This window comes from Nycticebus coucang, chromosome 14 (genome assembly GCF_027406575.1).
Source record: "Nycticebus coucang isolate mNycCou1 chromosome 14, mNycCou1.pri, whole genome shotgun sequence".
Classification (NCBI taxonomy): Eukaryota; Metazoa; Chordata; class Mammalia; order Primates; family Lorisidae; genus Nycticebus; species Nycticebus coucang.
The window spans coordinates 90,896,534-90,916,395 of record NC_069793.1 but is presented as its reverse complement, the minus strand read 5'-3'; the positions used below and the strand labels follow the sequence as shown (position 1 = coordinate 90,916,395).

Here is a 19,862-nt window from a genome sequence, read left to right as displayed (position 1 = left end):
GTATGATGCCCCATGATCATATCAATGTATACAGTTATGATTCAATAAAAAAAAAAAAAGTTGGCATGAGGGGCACCAAGGAAGTCGGGGATTTTAGGGAAGAACTTAATGAGGTAGAGCTGGTGACCCTACAAATTACACGGAGTCTATGTGAAACTCTAGGGATGCAATAAAAGTGAGGAAGCACCGAATGTGGCAGATTAAAGAAAACTGTTGTTGGAGGTTTCACGTCCAAGTTTGAGATCAAGATACACAGGGCAGGACTTCCAGGTCACAAGCTGGGAGCCTGTAGGTGCTCGTAGGGCAAGATGACCTGGTGCTGGGCCCTCAGTTGGCTGATATGTCAACTGATAATACAAAGCTCCCCTCTGGCACATCGAATCTGAGCGAACAGATAGCCTTTGTTCAGTTATTCTTTTTAATTTCGTTCCCAAATATTCCATGTAGCCAGAATCCAGCATAGGACTCTTTGCTATTCAACTTTAGTTTTTAATATCTAGAGCAATATTTCTTGTGAGAATGAGTGTGTGCATGTGTGCGTGTGTGCGCGTGCACTCTACAGAAACAGCAGTGTGGAGAGGAAGGTGAGACGGAACCGTGAAAAAATTCTCGGGGTTTTATAGCGATGGGAATGTTAAGCTTCCAAGGGAATTTCTGAAAACCAGCCCCCACAACATCTTTATCAACTATTTCATAGTTCTATTTAATTATTTCTGTCTCTTTGCCTTATTTACAAATTCTAGGACGTAACGATATAGTTAATTTTTTTTTTGTTTTTTTTTGCAGTTTCTGGCTGGGGCTGGGTTTGAACCCGCCACCTCCAGCATATGGGGCCGGTGCCCTACTCCTTTGAGCCACAGGCGCCACCCACGATATGGTTAATATTAAGTGCTTATGATTATTGTTTGCTCAAGTGTGATTACACACTCTGCCTTCCCTCCTTAGCTCCCCATTTGTCTGTTTTTTAAAAATTAATTATTCTCTTCGGGTAAATGATTACATTTTCATTCACTTATACATTTAATAATTTGCTTAGCGTCATCGTGGAGACATTTACTCTGTTCAACTCTGGGGATAAGGCAGTAAACAGGTTAAGGATGGTCCCTGCCCTTGGATGTTTTACCTTCTGAGGAAGAGAAGAAAGTCAGAAAGAAAATGAACGAGGTAATTTTAGATAACAGCCAATGCAAAAGAAGAAAATAAAATGGAGTAAAAATTGAGTGGAGGAGAGGTAGGCAACATTGAATGGGGGGAATTGCGAAATAAATAATAAGATGGAGCCAGCGGCCTCATTAATGTTACGGACAAGTGTATTCCAGGCAGAGAACACGAAGGCGAAAAAATTTGAGGGTTAAGTGAGTGTGGCAGTTAGAGCACAGGAAAGAAAAAGGAACGAGGAGAGTGATAAAGTTGGAAAGATCAGCAAGTACCAAAAAATAGAGAGATTTGAAGGTAATGGCAGAGAATTTGGATTTTATTCTGAGTGTGAATCAGAAGCCACCTGATACCATATGAGAAAAGTCTAAGGAAAGAAACCATTGAAAACCCTACAGCAGGCCGGCACGGTGGCTCAACCTGTGACCCCAGCACTCGGAGGTGGAGGCAGATGGATCGCCTGAGCTCAGAAGTTCGAGACCAGCTTGAGCAAGAGCAAGGCTCCATCTCTACTAAAATAGAAAAATTAGCCCGGCATTGTGGTGAGCGCCTAAAGTGCCAGCTACTCAGAGGGCTGAGGTAAGAGGATCACTGTGCTCAAGAGACTCAGGTTTCTATGAGCTATAATGTCACTGCACTATGTCCAGGGTGACAGAGTGAGACTTTATTTCAAAAAAAAAATAAAATAAAAGGAAAAGAAAAAGAAAACCCTACAACAAAAGTTTGAGGGAAGCCCACCATGGCTATAGGAAGGGTTAGGGGTAAATCTAGTTAGATCATTTAAAAACATGGGCATTTTCTTGGCAATAAGGCTTTGTAACACATGTAAATTGTGACGATTCAGTAAATTCCTTTTCCAAGTTAGTTGCACTGTATTGTTGCTCGGTAGATGGTCAGCGTGGTTTCAGTGACATCAGGATCCTCTGAAGATCTCTAGCATACTGTCCCTTTGTAATGTTATTTAGAGCACGGTGATGCTTCTACTTGCCTTGGGAGCAAAACGACGACACCATCCTTTTCCAACACCAGCCTTATGCATTTGGAATTTAATGACGTTTATCCAGAAAAGTACAATTTGTGAATATGTGGTTGTCATTAGAAGAATGAAATCTCACCCTTCAGGTTGTAGGGAGCTCTGTGAGTGGTTCAGACAAGTGAGTTTTGAGCTACAATGGCTTGAGTCATTTTTAGCTAATGCATTTAATTGCCAACATAAGACTCCTCAGGGCACTATGTTTCAAATGTTTATTTAAAGAATTTTTGTGTTCCTTTTTAGAAAAAAATACAAATATTTCCTGGACAGTCAGCACAACCTTCAGGTGAAAGATAAATGAACTAACAATTTCAGATAGGGAAACGGGCATGAATATTCAATGCAGTTTTACATGAGCTGAGTTTGTACACACTTCGTATATTCTAACATAGAAGTAATACTGGCCATCCATCGAAGCTGATCTTTCTGCAATGGAAAACAGATATTTGAGCATCTGTCCACAAACTTGCAAAAATTATATTCAACTTATTTATTTAAAACTTCTTCAAGCAACCCAGATGCTATCATAAAATTCATTTATTAAGCTAGTATTACATAAATTCTAAGAGCAGATAAATAAAAGAAATCCTGGAAGAAAATAGCATATGGGCTGTTAAACACGCAAGGTACCATGTTTCTAGAATACAAGGCTTTGTATAATCCAAGATTGGGTTTATTTTGTATACCTTATATGATTCTTCAATGCAGATTAAGATAAAAAAATGAAGTATGTCTATATGTACTTTTGCATTTGTTCAGTCTCACTGTTCACTTATGAATAACTTATTTATAAATACCCTGGTGATTTATTTTCACAAACATCCCATAAAGTGAATTTAGAATTATGATTTTTAGTGACACGCTAGGCCAACACATTTATAAAGCAATTATCTTTAAGACAGGTGCACCCTTGGCAATACTGTGGACCAAGCTCTAAGTAGGTCACTTTCTTTAGTATGTTTTTTTGAAGTATAAATTTGCACTTGTTCTTTTTTATTTAGATTTTCTTTCATGATTTTTCTGTAAACCAAAAGCATGTTATACAAGATATCTATCTGAGACTATGGACCTGTTATGTGATCGTGGGAATGAACGGAAGTTGGCATAGATGTATCTAAGGTCATTAATTTTATATTTTAACTAACTGAGCAAATCCATAGTCAACAAGGACTCCTCTCTAAGTGACTAACGTATCAGGCATTGACAGATACAATGGAAAAAGATTTATCTTAGTGGTTTCTTGAGGGCTGCTAGGTCCTGCTCTAAGGACGTATCCTATACCACCACAGAAAGAGCTTCTACCACCACGCAAAAAGGTGACTGCTGTCACACGGTGGCAGTGGACTTGGAACAATCCCATTGCCACATCTAAATCATTTGGAGAAATGGAGACAGTGGGCTCTTGGAAAACGTACTTATATAGAGCAGTCCTGAGGGTTGGGTAATTTGTAACAGATGTCCTGTATAATGGATGGATTACAGGGAAGTGTCTGTGTGCAGACTATCTTGTTCAGTGAGGTATGATCGATGCTGCTTATCAGCCTGACTTCACATCTGTGAACTGAGATTTCCAGACAAATACGTGAGCTTTGATTTACTGATACATATAGATAAGGTGATAAAACATCTTTGCAATAGTGATTAGGTATTTCACATGAAATTTACTAAGCACGGTTCTATTTTTTGAGTTGTTATGAAAGAAATAATTATAGGAACCGATAACCTCTTGAACAAAACAGACTGTTTTATGCCATAGACTTTTGTGATTAAGGAACATTTAAATTGACCAAATCAAAGTGCTGACAAGTGAGAATGCTGGCATTTCAGCACAGCAGATGATTTACATAGTTTGCAAAATATTTCTTTTCTTTGAGATTTTATAATTGTAACCTAGAATATTTTAAAGTTAAAGACATAATTTCAGAAATTAAAGGTCATTCGCACTATTTGGTTTCTTTTTTCTTTTTTTTAAATCTAAGCATTTTAGACTATTCTATTTCAAAGTTCCTTCCAAATTCTTAGTAGTTTGGGTGGTGTTTATAAAGGCTTTCTCCTCTTTATTTTAATTTTGCACTGCTTCATTGCCAGCCAAACTGAAGTTAGGCAAAGTGCTCCAGAAGCATTCACAGAATACATATTTATGTTTTATAAATGGTAAATTCTGTGATTTAACTCAGTTTTATGATGTCTACAACAGAACCTCCATAGTTGACCCCCTCCCTACATTGGCCATCTCTTTAAATTGACCTGATTTTTATAGACTGGTCATGTAGCACATGTATGTATCAGAACAGTGGGCCCAGTTACTTATGTTGACCACCTCCATATGTTGACCTGTTTGTTACAGTCCCTTGGGTGGTCAGCTTACTGTATTTGTTGCTACTTTTATATATCGAGTCGAGGAGTATTAGACATGCAGGGAGTGGTGATTTTCACCAATCTGAGAGCAGTCAGTACTATTAGAACTATGACATTGGAGGTCTGCTCTATGTATTTTATCTAGGATAAAATAAAATTTACATATTTAAGTTTAACTTTTTTTCCTTGTCATATCTTTTCGGTGATTTTGTGTAATTGAACTTGAAGTGGTTCAGTGCTTATTTCATATTATATGGAAAAATCCTTTGTACACATTACATTTTCAATGACACAAATACATGTTAATATGCATGACCAACTTTGGGAAATTGATGCAAGATTTCATTGGCTTAGTTAGCTGAATATACTCAGATGGCCCTGATGGTATGTCACGGTTTATCCTAATGACAGAAAATTGGCAGAGCACACCATTATGCAGAACCTAGCAACATGGCAATTTGACCCCGAGAAAGAAGCTCAAATGCTCTAAGTCACTTTTAGAATGTATTTTCAAATTTTCATTGAACAAGAAGGACACAATAGTCAGAGCGTTACTGGATATTTCAGTCAATGGCTAATGAGCTAGGATAGCCTGTTGGGAAAATGCAGACCGTTCTCCTGCCCAGACACACCAGACAGGGCAATGGCTCAGCTCCATAGCGATGAGGGAGACGAACATTCTTCTTAGCAGAAAGAATATCAACAATATCTACCATTTACTAAAAAGCATTCTACAATTTAAAATTTCACATCATTTTCCTATTGAAACCAGAAAATTAAATATGATTATCATATCCTATCTTTTTCCTTTTTTACAAATGAGGAAAATAAGTCCAGAAGAGGCAAAATGACTTGCCCATTGTTATCTGGCTAATGTCAGAGTGAGGATAAAATCCAGGCCTGGATTTTTTTCCTAATGCTAGAATTCATTTTCGAATGCCACACTGCATTAGTTGGAAAATCAGATTACTATCCCAGGCATTTTAAGTAATTCGAGTCATTTTTAAATTAGGCTATTGAGATTCAACTAACATTTACTATTCTCTATGAACAAAGTCCAGGGCTAAATGCTCTCGTAGCCCAAAGGCCTTGCTTTTACAAATGCAGCAAAAATGCAGCAGACCTTTTCTCCACCAGTATTTACTCACCTTGAACTTACATACTTTTGTCATTCCAATAAATAACCTGAGCTATAACGCTTTTATATATCCCATTTTTACAGCGCCTACTCACTTTGAATCTTGTAGAGGTTATTTCTATTTTAATGAGCTGCTTTTTCCTAAAGCTAGGAACTAATTTTTTCCTGTATCTAGCTGTTGGGAACTCCAGCAGAATCACAAGTTTCCAAAGTCGAAATCCTCTAATATACTCAATCAATAATGTAGAATAGAGGCCCATGGGCTCACAACTGTTAATCTTTACATGTAATTTAATGTAAATTGATTAGATTTTCCTCATACATATTAAGCAATAAGCAATAAGGTCTATACATTTTAGTTTTGAAAAGTGAAAAAAAGGACTTTTTGGGGAAAGATTTTTACCAAGAGTAAGTCACTTTTTTCTCTTGGCATTAACAAGCATCGCTGGGCATTCTTTTCTTTTTTTTTTTTTTTTCCCTACTCTTTCACCTCATTTGCTCTAACTCATTAGAGAGCTAATTGTCTTTGTAACTCCAAATTAAGGAGTACTTAGTGAAACGGAGATATTACCTTTGCCAGGTGTCTGGGAGGACAAAATCCAATCTGCGGTAAAAGTCAGCAAAAGTTTCTTCCAACCATGGCCAGTCCTTTTTATGTTCGGTTACAGTGTTCAATGAAGAATCATCCCGAGACAAGACTGTATGGTACGTGGTGATATACCAGATCAAGAAAGCCATTAAGAATTGAGCATTTTGGAATACGGGATGCAATGGAACAAGATTTGGGAATGCAGACTAAAGGGAACTTACCGATTTTCCTTCATCTTCACAGGAGATGGGATCCATAATCGGTGACTTCAGCAAAACTTCTACTTGGAAGTTGGTTTCTTGGCAACCACATTTGGATTATCAAAAATGAGGCATCCAGGATGTCTATACTCTCCAGACTGGGCTTATTCCAGGCTTCAAATGGGAACAAATTACTCCTTAACCTTCAAAAGGCATTTTCAAACAATATGGATGACAGTCACAGGAAACAGTGCCCTCAGGAAAACAAAAGGCCAGGTTGGGGACGGGATCCGCAGTTGGGTTAGGCTGGGTCCATCCTCAGTATATGAAAAGCGAATAAAATGAAACAATTCAAATAAACAAATGAACAGACAGATACTGTGTGCTTCCAACATTGTGCCCACGTAATGAGTAGCTGGTGGGTTTAAGACTATTCTTTAGAGGCATTTTTGTTTTATTTTGTTTTCACGGCTCTTGATATAATTTACCCTTCACTAGGTGGGAAACAGAAAGTATCAAAGGGTTGAAAGAACCGTGGCAGCTGAAATGAAGGTCACACACCTTCTGAAGCACGGGAAGTGCTTTCAAGTTTTGCTGTTGCCTTGTAATTGTGGCTACTGTAGAAAAGTTGAAAATGAGAGAATGAGATCATGGGAAGAAGTCTATTGGTGCTTAAAATTCCTGGTGGCCTTCTGTCCAGAAGTGACTCCCTTCTGTCCAAACCCAGGGCATCTGAACGAGAAACCCCAGGAAATGTCTTGAAAGGGAGTACTTAAGATTTGGTCGTGTAGATGAGTGACAAGACGTGGGGGTCAGAGGAAGTTCAGACTTCTCAGTGACGTTAGTGGTTACGGAGGACAAGGTTTTAGGTAGAAAATGGTGGTGGTGTGACCAGAGTGTGGGTCTTTTAGAGGATTAGAGAATAGAAGGCCTACCCTTAGTAATAGATGGGTTTGGAAAGTGCTCGATTGGAAAGCTGTTGTCATTTATCTTCTGTTTTCTTTTCTGGTGTAGCAAATCCCTACACATGCTAAAGATTCAGGGTAAATATCATCTTGATACGAATTCTCTAACTCCTTAGGCAAAGCTTCCCACTCCATCCTCTTGTATTTTACAACCGCCTTCCTCCCCCCTCCTCTCTCCCCCACTCCCTATCTCTGCCGTCCTTCCTGTTTCCCTTTTCATTTTAATTCCATAAATATCTGTCAATGCTTTGCAGGAAGCATAATTGTGTCAGAAACTCAGTGAGTCTAGGGGATATAAAGGTAAAGGAAAAGGAAAAGAGCATTTGACAGTGGAAGGCTGTATGGAAATTAAATATGCCAGTTTGCAAGTTAGACGGGGCGGACTTTGCTCACTGTTCTTCTACATGTTGGGGTGACATTCAACAAGTTCCCTGTGCCTTAGTGTCCTTATTTCAAATTTAGAAACAGGACCTTTCTCATATTATTTTTGTATGACATGCTAAATGGATAAAGTCTATTCATACGGTGCTTTTAGCACAGTGCCCGGCATACAGGAAGAAGCTGACAAACGTTCACTGTTATTATTATTATTAATGGAGCTTATGGTTAGAGAGCAGAAGGTGGGGCTCACATATCTGTGACAGCAAGGTGTGTCCCTCGGTACGATGTCAATGGTCCGCTAGTTCTCAGCACAGTGCCTACCACACATTACGTGCTCTGTAAATGTTCGATGAAGAACTAAATGCATGAGTGAATGAATGAACGATGTTAAACCACCTGCCTAAATTCACACACCTACTGTGAACTTGTCGGGATATGACCCACTCTGACTTAAAAGTGTATGATTTAAGATTCTGCATTGCCTTTTACCTATTCTTGTTTGCCTCTGTTCACTGACTGTAATTTAGTTATTATGCCCATTGTCCCTGAACTTGCCCTTGCCAAGGTCATCGATTACTTCCAAGTTGCTCAATCATTGGCTCTTATTTTACTTGATGCTGACAGTTTTGCTCACAGGCTCCTGAAATCCTTTCTCTCTTTCCCTATGACTTGATATACTCTGCTTTCCTCCCAGTAGCCCCTCGTCTGTGGCAGTGACTTCACAATCTCGTTTGCCCATTTCTCCTCCTCTTCAACACTGATGTTTCCCAGGATTCCAACCCAGCACGTTCCCTTCATTCTCCACATGCCATCTCTGTAAGTTCATACTCACCTGACTTTAAGATGCTCATAACGCTCATACCTACACATCAACGCCAGTGGTTCTCTCCTAAGCGCCATAACCACCCACCTGCTTCCTCACTGGACATTTCTCTCTGGAGATTCCCCATTGCTCTATCTTTACCACCAATCCACTTTTCTGTTATCTTCCTGATTACTGAACACAATCCTGAGTGATCATGACTGCATGATCATTCTTTATTAGGAGAGCCACGGAATTTATTATCTAAACCAGACCCGTTTTGGGAGGGGAAGGGCCTCACTAATAACTGCTCTGGTATTTCAAGTATCACTTGGAAATGTCTTGGTCTAACCAGAGCATTTGACCGCTCAGTTGAGCATTGCCACCGGCATTCATCTCTGCCTTCTGTTTCTCATTTTTCACAGCCAGTAGGCCACTACTTTCTGCAGATTCTGTGTCTTTTCTATCTTTTGAATGTATATACTAATTTCTACCTCTGTTACCCCTCCCTTGTATCAGGTCCTTCCTATTTCTTGCCGGATCACTGCCATGTTGTCCTTCCTGCTCCGCTAGCAAAGCACTGGCCTCACTGTTCCCCAAGGCACTCTCCATAGTTTTTCTGGAATGATCTTAAAATGCATTTGTGATCATGTCTTTTTTTCCAACTGTGGTCCTTGGATGGACATGGATCACTTTTAGCATAAGAATTAAGTTCTTTCCCATGGCATTCATTCTCAATTCCAACTCACACATCTCTCTTGCATTCTAGAATTGTCCTGGCATGCAGGTGGACACTCACTAAACAATGAATGAAATCCGTTTTTAAAAACGTGACTCCAAAAGTAAATAAATAAACACATGACTCCACACACCAGGAATTGATCTCAACAAGTTTACATAAATGTGAAGGGACTGCATTTTTGTATAAGAATGTATGTGTTAAGGAAAATAGGTTAAGTCTGTGAAACAAAATACAGTGAAATACAATTTTACCTTACAATCTATGACGACTCAAAATGTTTCTGATATAAAACTTGGTTGATTAGAATTTTTCTCATAACTGAAGAGTGAAGTCAGAGTATTTGTTTCAAAATAGTAAAATTCTCTCACAAGAAACCTGAGAAGGTCTCAATCAGTTGATGGAAATATCAGTACCTGGCTTCTAGCAGGCATTTAATATTTGTTGAGGGAGTACAAGAGATTTAGTCTCCATTAGTTGGTTGTCTGTACACAGTGGTAATTCATTTGTTTGCTTGTTTTTTATTTGCAGGTATATATGTACACGTATGCAAATTGCTTTAATCATTTTGGCCAGGCAGATCACTTCAGGCAACTGTTACTCAATGAGCCAAACTAACACTGGTGCAGAGAATGCAAACACTTGATTGACAGAAAAATGTTTCTTCTTAGTTCATTGTTAAAGAATTCTGCAGATTCTTTAACAAGCCAGAGAAAGTAAACGGCTGTTCAGTGTCTAAAAGACATTTTATGGATGTCAATCAAACTAGTTAATGTAGAAAAAAGCCTGAGCTAGGAAAGTGAGGGATTAGTATAAGCTACTTAAATAATTTCATCCAATACTAGTGATATTAGTGATTTAATATTTCTACATGCTGCATGATATTCCAAAAAGAGATTAAATGAATAAAATTAGATTTTCTTCAACAGAGAGAATATTTCATATTTCTATTTTAAAGTTTTTTAAAAAGTAAAAACAATTATATTAACCAAATAACTTCTTTCCTGCTCTAAAACATTGATTATTGGTGAATGTATTTAATATTCACTAAGATTAAAACTACACTGAAACCATTTGCCATTGTCCTTTGTCCTATAAATATTAGCATCTTGGCAAACCGAGCTTTGCTTTTCAAAACTGCTGGCTTTTTTTTTTTTTTCATTTTCACTGGAGATTCTTTTGAGTCCAGATCATTACTCTACCAGATGAAGGCTTATGCAATCTCCGAGTATAATAAGCTTATTGCATATTAGATCAACGTTAGGAAAGAAAAAACTCTGCAAACTCTATCTTCCAAAGATACTTGTGTTAATATGCTGTGTATTTTAAAGCTTGGAAATTTTCAGAAGTGGCCAGATGCTAAAAATAGACATTTACATCAATTTAGAATCTGCATGGGTCACAGAGATAGCTCAGTGAGAGACGAGAAGATAAAACACATTAACGCTGTGTTAAGACTCAAATCCATTAACAATATATTGTAATATATTAAAGGTTTTCACTGAGCTTTTGTTTCTCTTTGCACTTGGGAAAGTGATAGTACTCACATCTTTCCAAGGCAACAGGCAGAACATTCTCAAACTTTCCTCTCTTGCTAATGAGAGTCACTAAAAATTAGGCCTTGAACAGAATATGGAGATATTTAATAAAAGATTCCTAAAAGGGTTTCTATCCAGGTGCCTTCAGGATATTTTGAACTATTTGAAACAAACAAACAAACACAAAATAGTTTACAAGTAGCTGGAAGATAATGTCTCTTTAATGATGGCTGGAATTGAATTGTTCCAGTTTGATATCTAGTTTGCTGTCATTTATCTTACGATGATAGGAGGCTTTGGTCAGAATTAAAGTAGAAATATAAATCAATGATGAACACAATAAAATCTGAGGCAAAAACACTATGGCTCATACGGTAAGGTAACAGGAGAATTTTTTTAATATAAAAAGCTGATAACTCTGATGTAGGCTCTGATATAATAATTGTATAGATGAAAAAGCTTTTGACTCCTTTATTATACTTTATTCCCTCCCTTTGCTAAAGTTCTTTTGTTTCTGTACGTGAATACACAAGGGAATAGTTACGGAAGGTTGGCTTCTTGGGTGTGTAATCTGTGCAGTTCTGAGACCAGTGGTTCTCAACCTTCCTAATGCCACAGCCCTTTAATATAGTTCCTATGGGGTGCGACCCACAGATTGAGAACTGCTGTTCTAGACTAAGGGACCTGTGTTCAGATTAAAGCCATAGTCACTGTCTTGTAATTAATACTAATTTTGAACCAGAAGTCTGGCATTTTCATGTTGCCCTGGGTTTCACAAATTACATATTTAGTCTTACAGCTCTGTTTTTTTTTTTTTTTTCCAGTCACTCACTGTTTCCTCTGTGAGTCTGAAAATTTACCCAGGGTAGTTTTTTTCAATAGGTCTCACCCCAATTACAAAGGAGTCTCATACTAGAAGACCCGTAGACATGAGCTTCCCCAGAGGGAGACCCAGGCTTCTTCTTGCTCCCATTCTGAGAGCTGACTTCAGTGCCTGAAACGGAGCAAGGGCTAATAGATGACTGTGTGAGTGAACAGACGACTAGCAAATTAAAAACAAATACCTGTTGACTTATTTCATTGACCAAAAAGAAAAAAAAAAAATTAATGGTTTTCATTTTGTAGTAAAAGTGACTAAAAGGTTGAGAGAAGTTAAAAGTCAGTATTCAAATAAAAGACATTCTTGGAAAGAAGAAATAAAACCATTAACTGGGAAAGTAAAGGAAGTTAGATTGAAAGACAGGTTGAATGCTACGCAAAGAATAAGTGATGAGGTGGCCGTGAAGTCAATAGTCAAAAGCGGGTTGATGTCTCCCAACAAGTCATACCATGAGGTGAGTTCATTCTTCTCAAATTCAGTTCAGTACATTTGGATTCATCTTGTAATTTGTAACTCAGGACATGAAAATTGTTGCCCATGTTTGGGGAAGGCTGTGTATTCAGAAGAAACCAAAAAATGATTGATTTTTCTTTGACTATTCCCAGAGTTCCTTGGCCTGCTATTTTGCATTGAGAAGCAGAGTAATATAAATAAGGAAGTGGTATAAAAAAGTGAACTTTTTGTGTGTGTCTCTGTGTGTGTCTCCTCTAAGCAGAATGGAAAGAGTTCATGTCCCGGCTCTCTGTTACTCTAGCTGAGCTAAGCACATTTTATTCTTTGAAATGGAACACTTGCCTACCCTTACATTTGCTTGAAAAACCTATTTTTAACATTGATGTTTGTAAAATAAAATAACATACCAGGGTGGTGCCTGTGGCTCAAGGAGTAGGGCGCCGGTCCCATATGCTGGAGGTGGCGGGTTCAAACCCAGCCCCGGCCAAAAACCACAAAAAAAAAAATAAAATAAAATAAAATAACATACCAAAAAACGCACACTTCTTCCTCCAGAGTCTTTTATATGGTGTCTGCTCACTTCTCCCACTGCTTCCGAGCACCAGTTCTTTCCAAGTTGGGTATCCCCTCTGTGCGGTTATCTCTTCCCTGGTCTATCTCCTTTCCATGAATATCATACAGAGTCATATTTCTCTTTAAAGAGGTTACCTATAGCATCATCTAGCCTTATGTGACTAAAATTGTTCACAGATGTCCAAGGTGGCTTTAATTTCCTTTTATATCCCAGCGAAACTTTCTCACATAGTCATTGCTTCTATTATTGTTTTCCAGATTATGCACGATGCTGTGATAACGCTGATTCACTGAATATTAAATTTGTTAGAGCAAGTGATTTTATGCTTCAGCTATTTATGGAAAATTCAAATTTGGGGGAAGGAGGATAATGGTGGACCAGATGTAAATAATAGCACTGACACTCAGAAGCAAAATGAGCCAAAAGTGGCAACAAGCCCTTGAAGGGAAGATAGTCCTTAAAATAGGGAATGAGGAGAGTAGCTGGGAGCACAGCTCATCGGGAACACTCAGATTCTAAATCAGCAATGGGGAGGTCAGATGGCTCCACAGCAGGGTTCCAATCTAGGGTATGTGGGGTTAGCTGAGAACTGCAAGCTTTGGTAAGATGCGCAAAGGAAAGAGAAATAAGATGATAAAAATGCCTTCCTTCTAGGGAACAGAGATACTTTCCCCCATGAATTTCCACTGATAATAAGAATCATAATGTTATTCCTGGCCACCCAAATCAGTTCCTTGTGATTAACACTGAGCAAAGTGGGGGTGGCGCCTGTGGCTCAAGGAGTAGGGCGCTGATCCCATATGCCGGAGGTGGCAGGTTCAAACGTAGCCCCTGACAAAAACCACACAAAAAAAAAAAAAAAAAAAAAATGAGCAAAGTGAACTGCTCAGATAATCCCACCCTGAAATCCTAAAAAAAGACGGATGGTAGAATTGTCTTACTGTTCCCCTATTTCTGTGACACACATTTAAATAACTGTGCTTTAAGATTCTACTGCCAGAGTTGTAGCCATCATTAGAAAAGCTCAGTCTGGATGCCCAGGTTCGGACCTCTGGCCCTCTCTGTTAGAACACCGTCAGTTTACAAACCAGCCAGGGGATGAATGGGAGAAAGGAGACTGGCAGAGTAAAACTATTTTAGATTTTGTTTCACAACCTATCATAAAATATAGCAACATTCAAGCATCAAATGTTCTTCAATGACTAGCAGGTGTATGTTAAAAAAAAAAGTTTTTTTTAAAAGGAAACAAAAGCCTCAGTTCAGTTTTTAAATCTAAGACTAAACAGGCAGAAGAGAGGAGATAATTTTACTAAGTTTAGAAAAGTCATGCAAATATATAATAGAAAAGTGGTGAGTGGATCAAATTCACTTCAAGTGAAAGCTTGAGCTGAACGTTACATGAATATTCAGACAATAGCAACCTGTTTGAAATTGCTATTGGGTGTAATTCCAAAATTTATGCATTTTATCATCTCCTAGGCATAAAGCCAAAGGCTAAAGGAGCAAAACATGAAAGCTGAACCTGAATTATATTCTAAACCCTGTTGAGTTCAATTTTACTTACAAAGCAGAATGCTAGTTGCCACTTAAATTTGCCCCTTACGGTCCTGTAAAAATACCTGGTTTCTTATCATTCTCTAAATTGTGATATTCATTTGGAAAGCTCCAATTTTAGGACCATCATTCTAAATTACTAGGCAAGTGCACACAATAAATATAGATAATGAAAACAGATCATAGCAAGAGAAGAAAGCGATTTTCTGTAAATTTGACGGCAGTGTGGGGTTTGCAGCTCCATGAGTCTTGCAACTTTACAAGGCACAAAGGAAATGTTGTAGCTAAATGGAATGGAATGTAGTTAAAGGATGAGCACTTTAAAAAGTTGGTGAGTTATACTAAGGTAATACAGGTATACATTCTCTATATAAATTTGGACAAAGGATCAAATGGCCTTCTGGACAGAAACAAACAAGGAACAAACTGCCACTCACCCAGGTGCACAGTTCTTCAGAACATTTCACTTGAATCTATGATGGATGCACTACCCCAAATCCGTAAACACTGGTGATAGCTGTGACTACACAAAGAGATCCCTGATGACACTCATCATATGCCTATGTTACTCTTGGAGATTTTATCATATTTTAGTGAATTCTTATCATTTATAATTGTAAGATGGTTTGGATGGATAAAAGACCAGTTAATCGGAAACATAATTTCTTGCTGTGAACTATAAATTTTTATTTGTGGAGACCTTATAAGGAGTCTGAGCCTGCAATATTCATACCTCTCAGAAAATAATTGTATAAGATCAAAAAGGGAAAGGCAGGTGGTGAGCAGCGGGCGGTGTCCCAGATTGTTCCTGGAACTGTGGTTGAACGGTGGGTTTACTTTGTAATTATTCATTGAATTGCACAGCTGTACGCTGATGATTGGTGACAATGCAGATATAGTGTACTTCAACGAAAAGCTGAAATGGAAGGAAGGAAGAAAGAAAGTAAGAAAGAAAGAGAGATGGGAGGGAGAAGTGTAGGGAAAGAAAAAGGAAGGAAGGAAGAAAACGCGGGCCAGGACCTGCTCTCCCAGACATGGGAACATTGTGGTAAAGGAGGTGGGTGCGCTAGTCACTTGTTTAAATCAAATAAGATGAAGCGTCATAGAATTGTAGGATTGGACGGCCTCACTCATAATTGGAAACCACTTAACTGCCATTTCTGCACAGAGAGGCTGTGTGTTGACATTTTCAGACTTTTAAAAAAAATCCCTGTCACTTAACAATTGCAAATGTCACCATCTCACACATGCAGTTTTCCTGTTTTTGGAAACAGAATTTAGAAGTTAGTGAAAGAAAAAAATGCCTAGGGGTTCTGCTAGTTTTGCATTCGAAAAGCACATATACACACAGATTTTATCTCTAAAGTCCAAGTGGCTTCACGGCTCAACTTTTTAAAAGTTCTGCTCAGTAATAAGTTGGTTAAACACTTCATAACCACTTATTACGAAAGGTAGTCTGGATTCTGAATTTGGATCTGTAGTTATTCCTCTGTTACTAAGGAACAGTTTTCCATGTAATTTTTTCAAAGGCAAAAGGTTACGCGAAAATGACATTTATTGTAAAATTGATAGTAAAATGCACAGTACTGATATGCTCAAAGTCCATGCATTTAAATTCCTTTGTATGATAATTGATGGTGGTCATGTCTTCAGACTGCACTATTAGCATACTCACCCCTAACAAGAAGTTCTGCCTCATCTGACACACTGTCTGCTGTGGTCTGTACCCTGCAGCCATATCTCCCAGCATGCATCAGAAGGATGTTCCTGATCATTAAATCTGCAGAGGATGCTTGCTGAAAGAGGGATGAAGTGCCAGTTTAAAATGTTGCAAATCTGCCTAGTTCAAGGCGGCTTAAGGGGGAACTTTGCATATTTAGTCAAAGGGCCCATTTTTGGACTTACAATGTATATGACAACAATTCAGAAATCAAACATGCCCTATTTTAAGGAACGCATGGAAGTTATGGTTTTAACAATTCCTGGTAAAGGGTTTAAACAGTTGCTATTGTATATAATGATTTAGCAGCTAAGGTATTTAAGAAATATCTAAATGTGCATACACAAACTCATACCTTCAGAAGTACAGGAAAAATAATTTGTAAAAATTATTGCTTTGCTATTCAGAGACAGGCCTATTTTTGTGGCAAGATTGTCATGTGGGAAGGAATGGTAACGTGTGGGGAATTAATTATGAGAAGAGAGCAGTGGAAAGACTCTCCCATGTGGCTTTCCTAAATGGTTCCTTGTGAAAGTACACTGTGGATAACAGAATGAGATGAGTGGAAGGTGAAAGATTATTGGTCCTCAAGCCAAGTGTTTTTCCTTAATAAAGACACATTCCTCCCACAACCACCACCATTGGGGAGCAAGGGGAGCCCAGATCTCTGGTAAACAATGCAGTTACAAAACACAGGGGAGGCTCAAACATCTGATTCTTGTTGGGAACAAGATGATTAGAACATACGTGAAGAATAACTATAGTTAAGGTGATCAGTAAGTACCAGGGAGATCTGTTAGATGTTATCGGTTCAGCCATACCTTTAAAATGAATGGTACAAAACTTTCACTCCTTAATGTTACCTTGCATGTGCTCTATCGGGGAAGATAGATTTCTTTTATTGCGATTATGTGAAGATAGGGTACAATAACTCACAAGGTACACTTTTCAGGTAATGGCATAGCAAAACTCTAATACTCTCTATAGTTTCCATGTTGTAATCAAGAAACAATTGACTGGGATAAGGGGAGATGTGTGCAGCCTGAAATGACATCTTCTGAGAACCTCAGACTTTTTCCAACAATAATTGAGCACCTGAAATAAAATTGTGAAGGTCCTAGAAAAGAGAAGCACCCAATATTAGAGATCTTCTAATTTGTGATGAAATGAAAATGAATTACCTTTTAAAAAATGATGTGGGGTTCTTAGACGGTGGAAGATCATTTAAGAATTTAGGTGTTTGCCTTTGTTGTGAAAGATACCAGTGGCTTTTGTGAAAATAAGACCAATTTCTTGAAATCCTTTGGATCATTTTTTTTAGCATTTATAGAAAGGGTGTGAAGTCACTGTGAACTTTCTATTATGCAAATAACATGTTTCCTTCACTGAACTACTTTACCATTTATTATGTTTTAGATTATTTCTTCCCAGTATTTAATTTCTTTTTGGTGTTGTTTTTTGCCTTCCTGTTCGTCTTACGATAGGAACTTCTAAGGGTATTAGAGTTTTCGCTCATGAAATAATTGTTAAGACATGGTATGGTTTAGTCATTTACAAGGAAATGCTTCATGGTGAGAATGCATTAAAATGTCATAACAATTATTTTAAGGAATGTGATATTTGTCCAGTGAATGTCCTACACTGCTAATTTCCTTGGGATAAATTGTTACTCTTAAATTCTGATAACATTCCCTTTCTCATTTCTTTCATAACTAAAAAGGTAAAGTTTAAAACCCTTTGATTTTTTTTTTTGCGGGAAAACAAAAGCAAACTGTAAATATTCTAAACCATAATTCAGCTTGAAATCAGTATAATTCAGTACTTATGTCTGGCCTCTCTGTCCTTGTGGCACAGGCCTGCTGTGTCGCTTCCCTTCCCTTGGAGCTCTGAGACGCTCTTTTAATGGGTAGGGACACTCAGTTAAGTTAATCAGGAATGAGTGTGCGCACTGCACACCTGGAATGGGGGTCTCTGTTTAAAGGAAAAGCTAAGGAGAAGCTCCTGAAAATCAGGGGGGATTTGATTTTTTTCTAGAAATAACACTGTCTGAAAGACTGCACCTATTTTTCATTTGTTTGTTTTGTTGTGTTTTTTATTTGCTTGTTTTTTTTTTGTAGAGACAGAGTCTCACTGTACCGCCCTTGGGTAGAGTGCCATGACATCACACGGCTCACAGCAACCTCTAACTCTTGGGCTTACGCGATTCTCTTGCCTCAGCCTGGGACTACAGGCGCCCGCTACGATACCCGGCTATTTTTTGTTGCAGTTTGGCTGGGGCTGGGTTTGAACCCGCCACCCTCGGCATATGAGGCCAGCACCCTACTCACTGAGCCACAGGTGCCGCCTTGTTTTTTAATACCACGAACCAGATTTATGGCAGTTTAACAGCAGAAGAGGACTGGCTTTAAGCCATTCTTCAGGGTATCTACATATACCATGGAATACTATGCAGCAGTTTTTTTTTGTAGAGACAGAGTCTCACTTTATGGCCCTCCGTAGAGTGCTGTGGCCTCACACAGCTCACAGCAACCTCCAACTCCTGGGCTTAAGCGATTCTCTTGCCTCAGCCTTATGCAGCAGTTTTAAAAACAATTTCATAAGATCACATTCCTCTAATTAAATGACTAATTGTCTCATTTTCCAGACCTGTTTCCTTTCAAATGATGTATTTTGTTATTTTTGTCCTGAACAAAAGTCTCCAAACCTTTTTCTTGTCATGAGATTACAGTGAGAGAAAACCTTAACAGGATGAAAAAGAGATTTTGTTAAATCACATAAAGGACTGAGGACTTCAGGAGAGTGAGGAATAGATCATCTGCCCTATGTTTTTCCTAATATGGTTCCTATAATTCACAGCACGCAATACTCTATAAACCGGCCAAAGCTCTATCACTATCTATCAAGAGCAAGAAGTCCACAGTCTACTGCTTAGCTATCAATGCCAACGCTATTTGAGGAGTCAAAATCATCTCATTTGGGGTCCATCCCTTTTCTTTTGGTTTATATCTAAATCACATTTCAAAAATCTTAAACATGGAAGATTAAAAGTAAAAATGAATGGACTGTGAACCCCAAACCTAAATTACCCTTTCAGTAGATTTACTGATCTTTCAAGAGAAGTCATGAGAAGATTCATGTGCAACCCATTACACTTAATCTCTGCCCATGGGCTGCATTCCTGAGTGAGGCCTCTCCAGGTGAGAGCATTTTATAGGAAATGATCGTGCTTAGCAGAAGCGTTCCTGAACCTAAACTTCATTTTCACTTTTTGTCTCTCAGGATTTACTCTCTTTCTTGTTTTCTTTGACACTTGCTATATTTTCTGTCATCTTATGGAAGTGGGGGGAGTGGAAAGGCAGCTTCTTTGGCTTTTTTTAAATATATCACACAACCTGCATGAACAGGTTCATTTGAAATGAACTTCCCCACAACCACTGCCTACCACAGTCCTCCAAAACTAGCACGCATGGTATACCATACCACATTGTGGGAGCTCTGTAAACCTTGGTTGAATGAATGAATGAATGAATGAAGACTTTTGAGAAAGAGGCTGTGCCCAATCTAAGGGAAGCCACCAGCTGTGCCATTTACATTTCTTGGCCACATAGGTTCAGTGAAGAGGTTCCTGGATTATTGGGACTCTTATTTATAACTTTGAAATAAAACAGGAAAATGCTATCTTTCCACCCAAGTTCAGCTCTTGATTAGCTTTCACTTTGACTAAACGCCCTGTTCATCTGCCATAAGAATGTCAGTTATATTTCTAAATCATGGCAGCTCATT

At 38.3% G+C, this 19,862-nt stretch overlaps 1 protein-coding gene and 1 long non-coding RNA gene across 2 annotated transcripts in view; both read right to left on the bottom strand.

Annotated features, from left to right (window-relative positions):
• Positions 1-19,862, bottom strand: part of CNTN5 (contactin 5) — a 1,447,249-nt gene that overhangs the window by 107,785 nt on the left and 1,319,602 nt on the right. The window contains exon 16 of the mRNA XM_053561942.1: positions 16,035-16,155. Within this exon, the coding sequence (XP_053417917.1) occupies positions 16,035-16,155 (121 nt within the window). The remainder of the gene's footprint in view (positions 1-16,034; positions 16,156-19,862) is intronic.
• On the bottom strand, positions 2,519-6,628 carry LOC128565468 (uncharacterized). The gene is made up of 3 exons (XR_008374265.1): positions 6,495-6,628; positions 6,256-6,382; positions 2,519-2,614 (listed from the first exon to the last, which is right to left on the bottom strand). It is a non-coding gene; the product is annotated as an uncharacterized LOC128565468 (long non-coding RNA).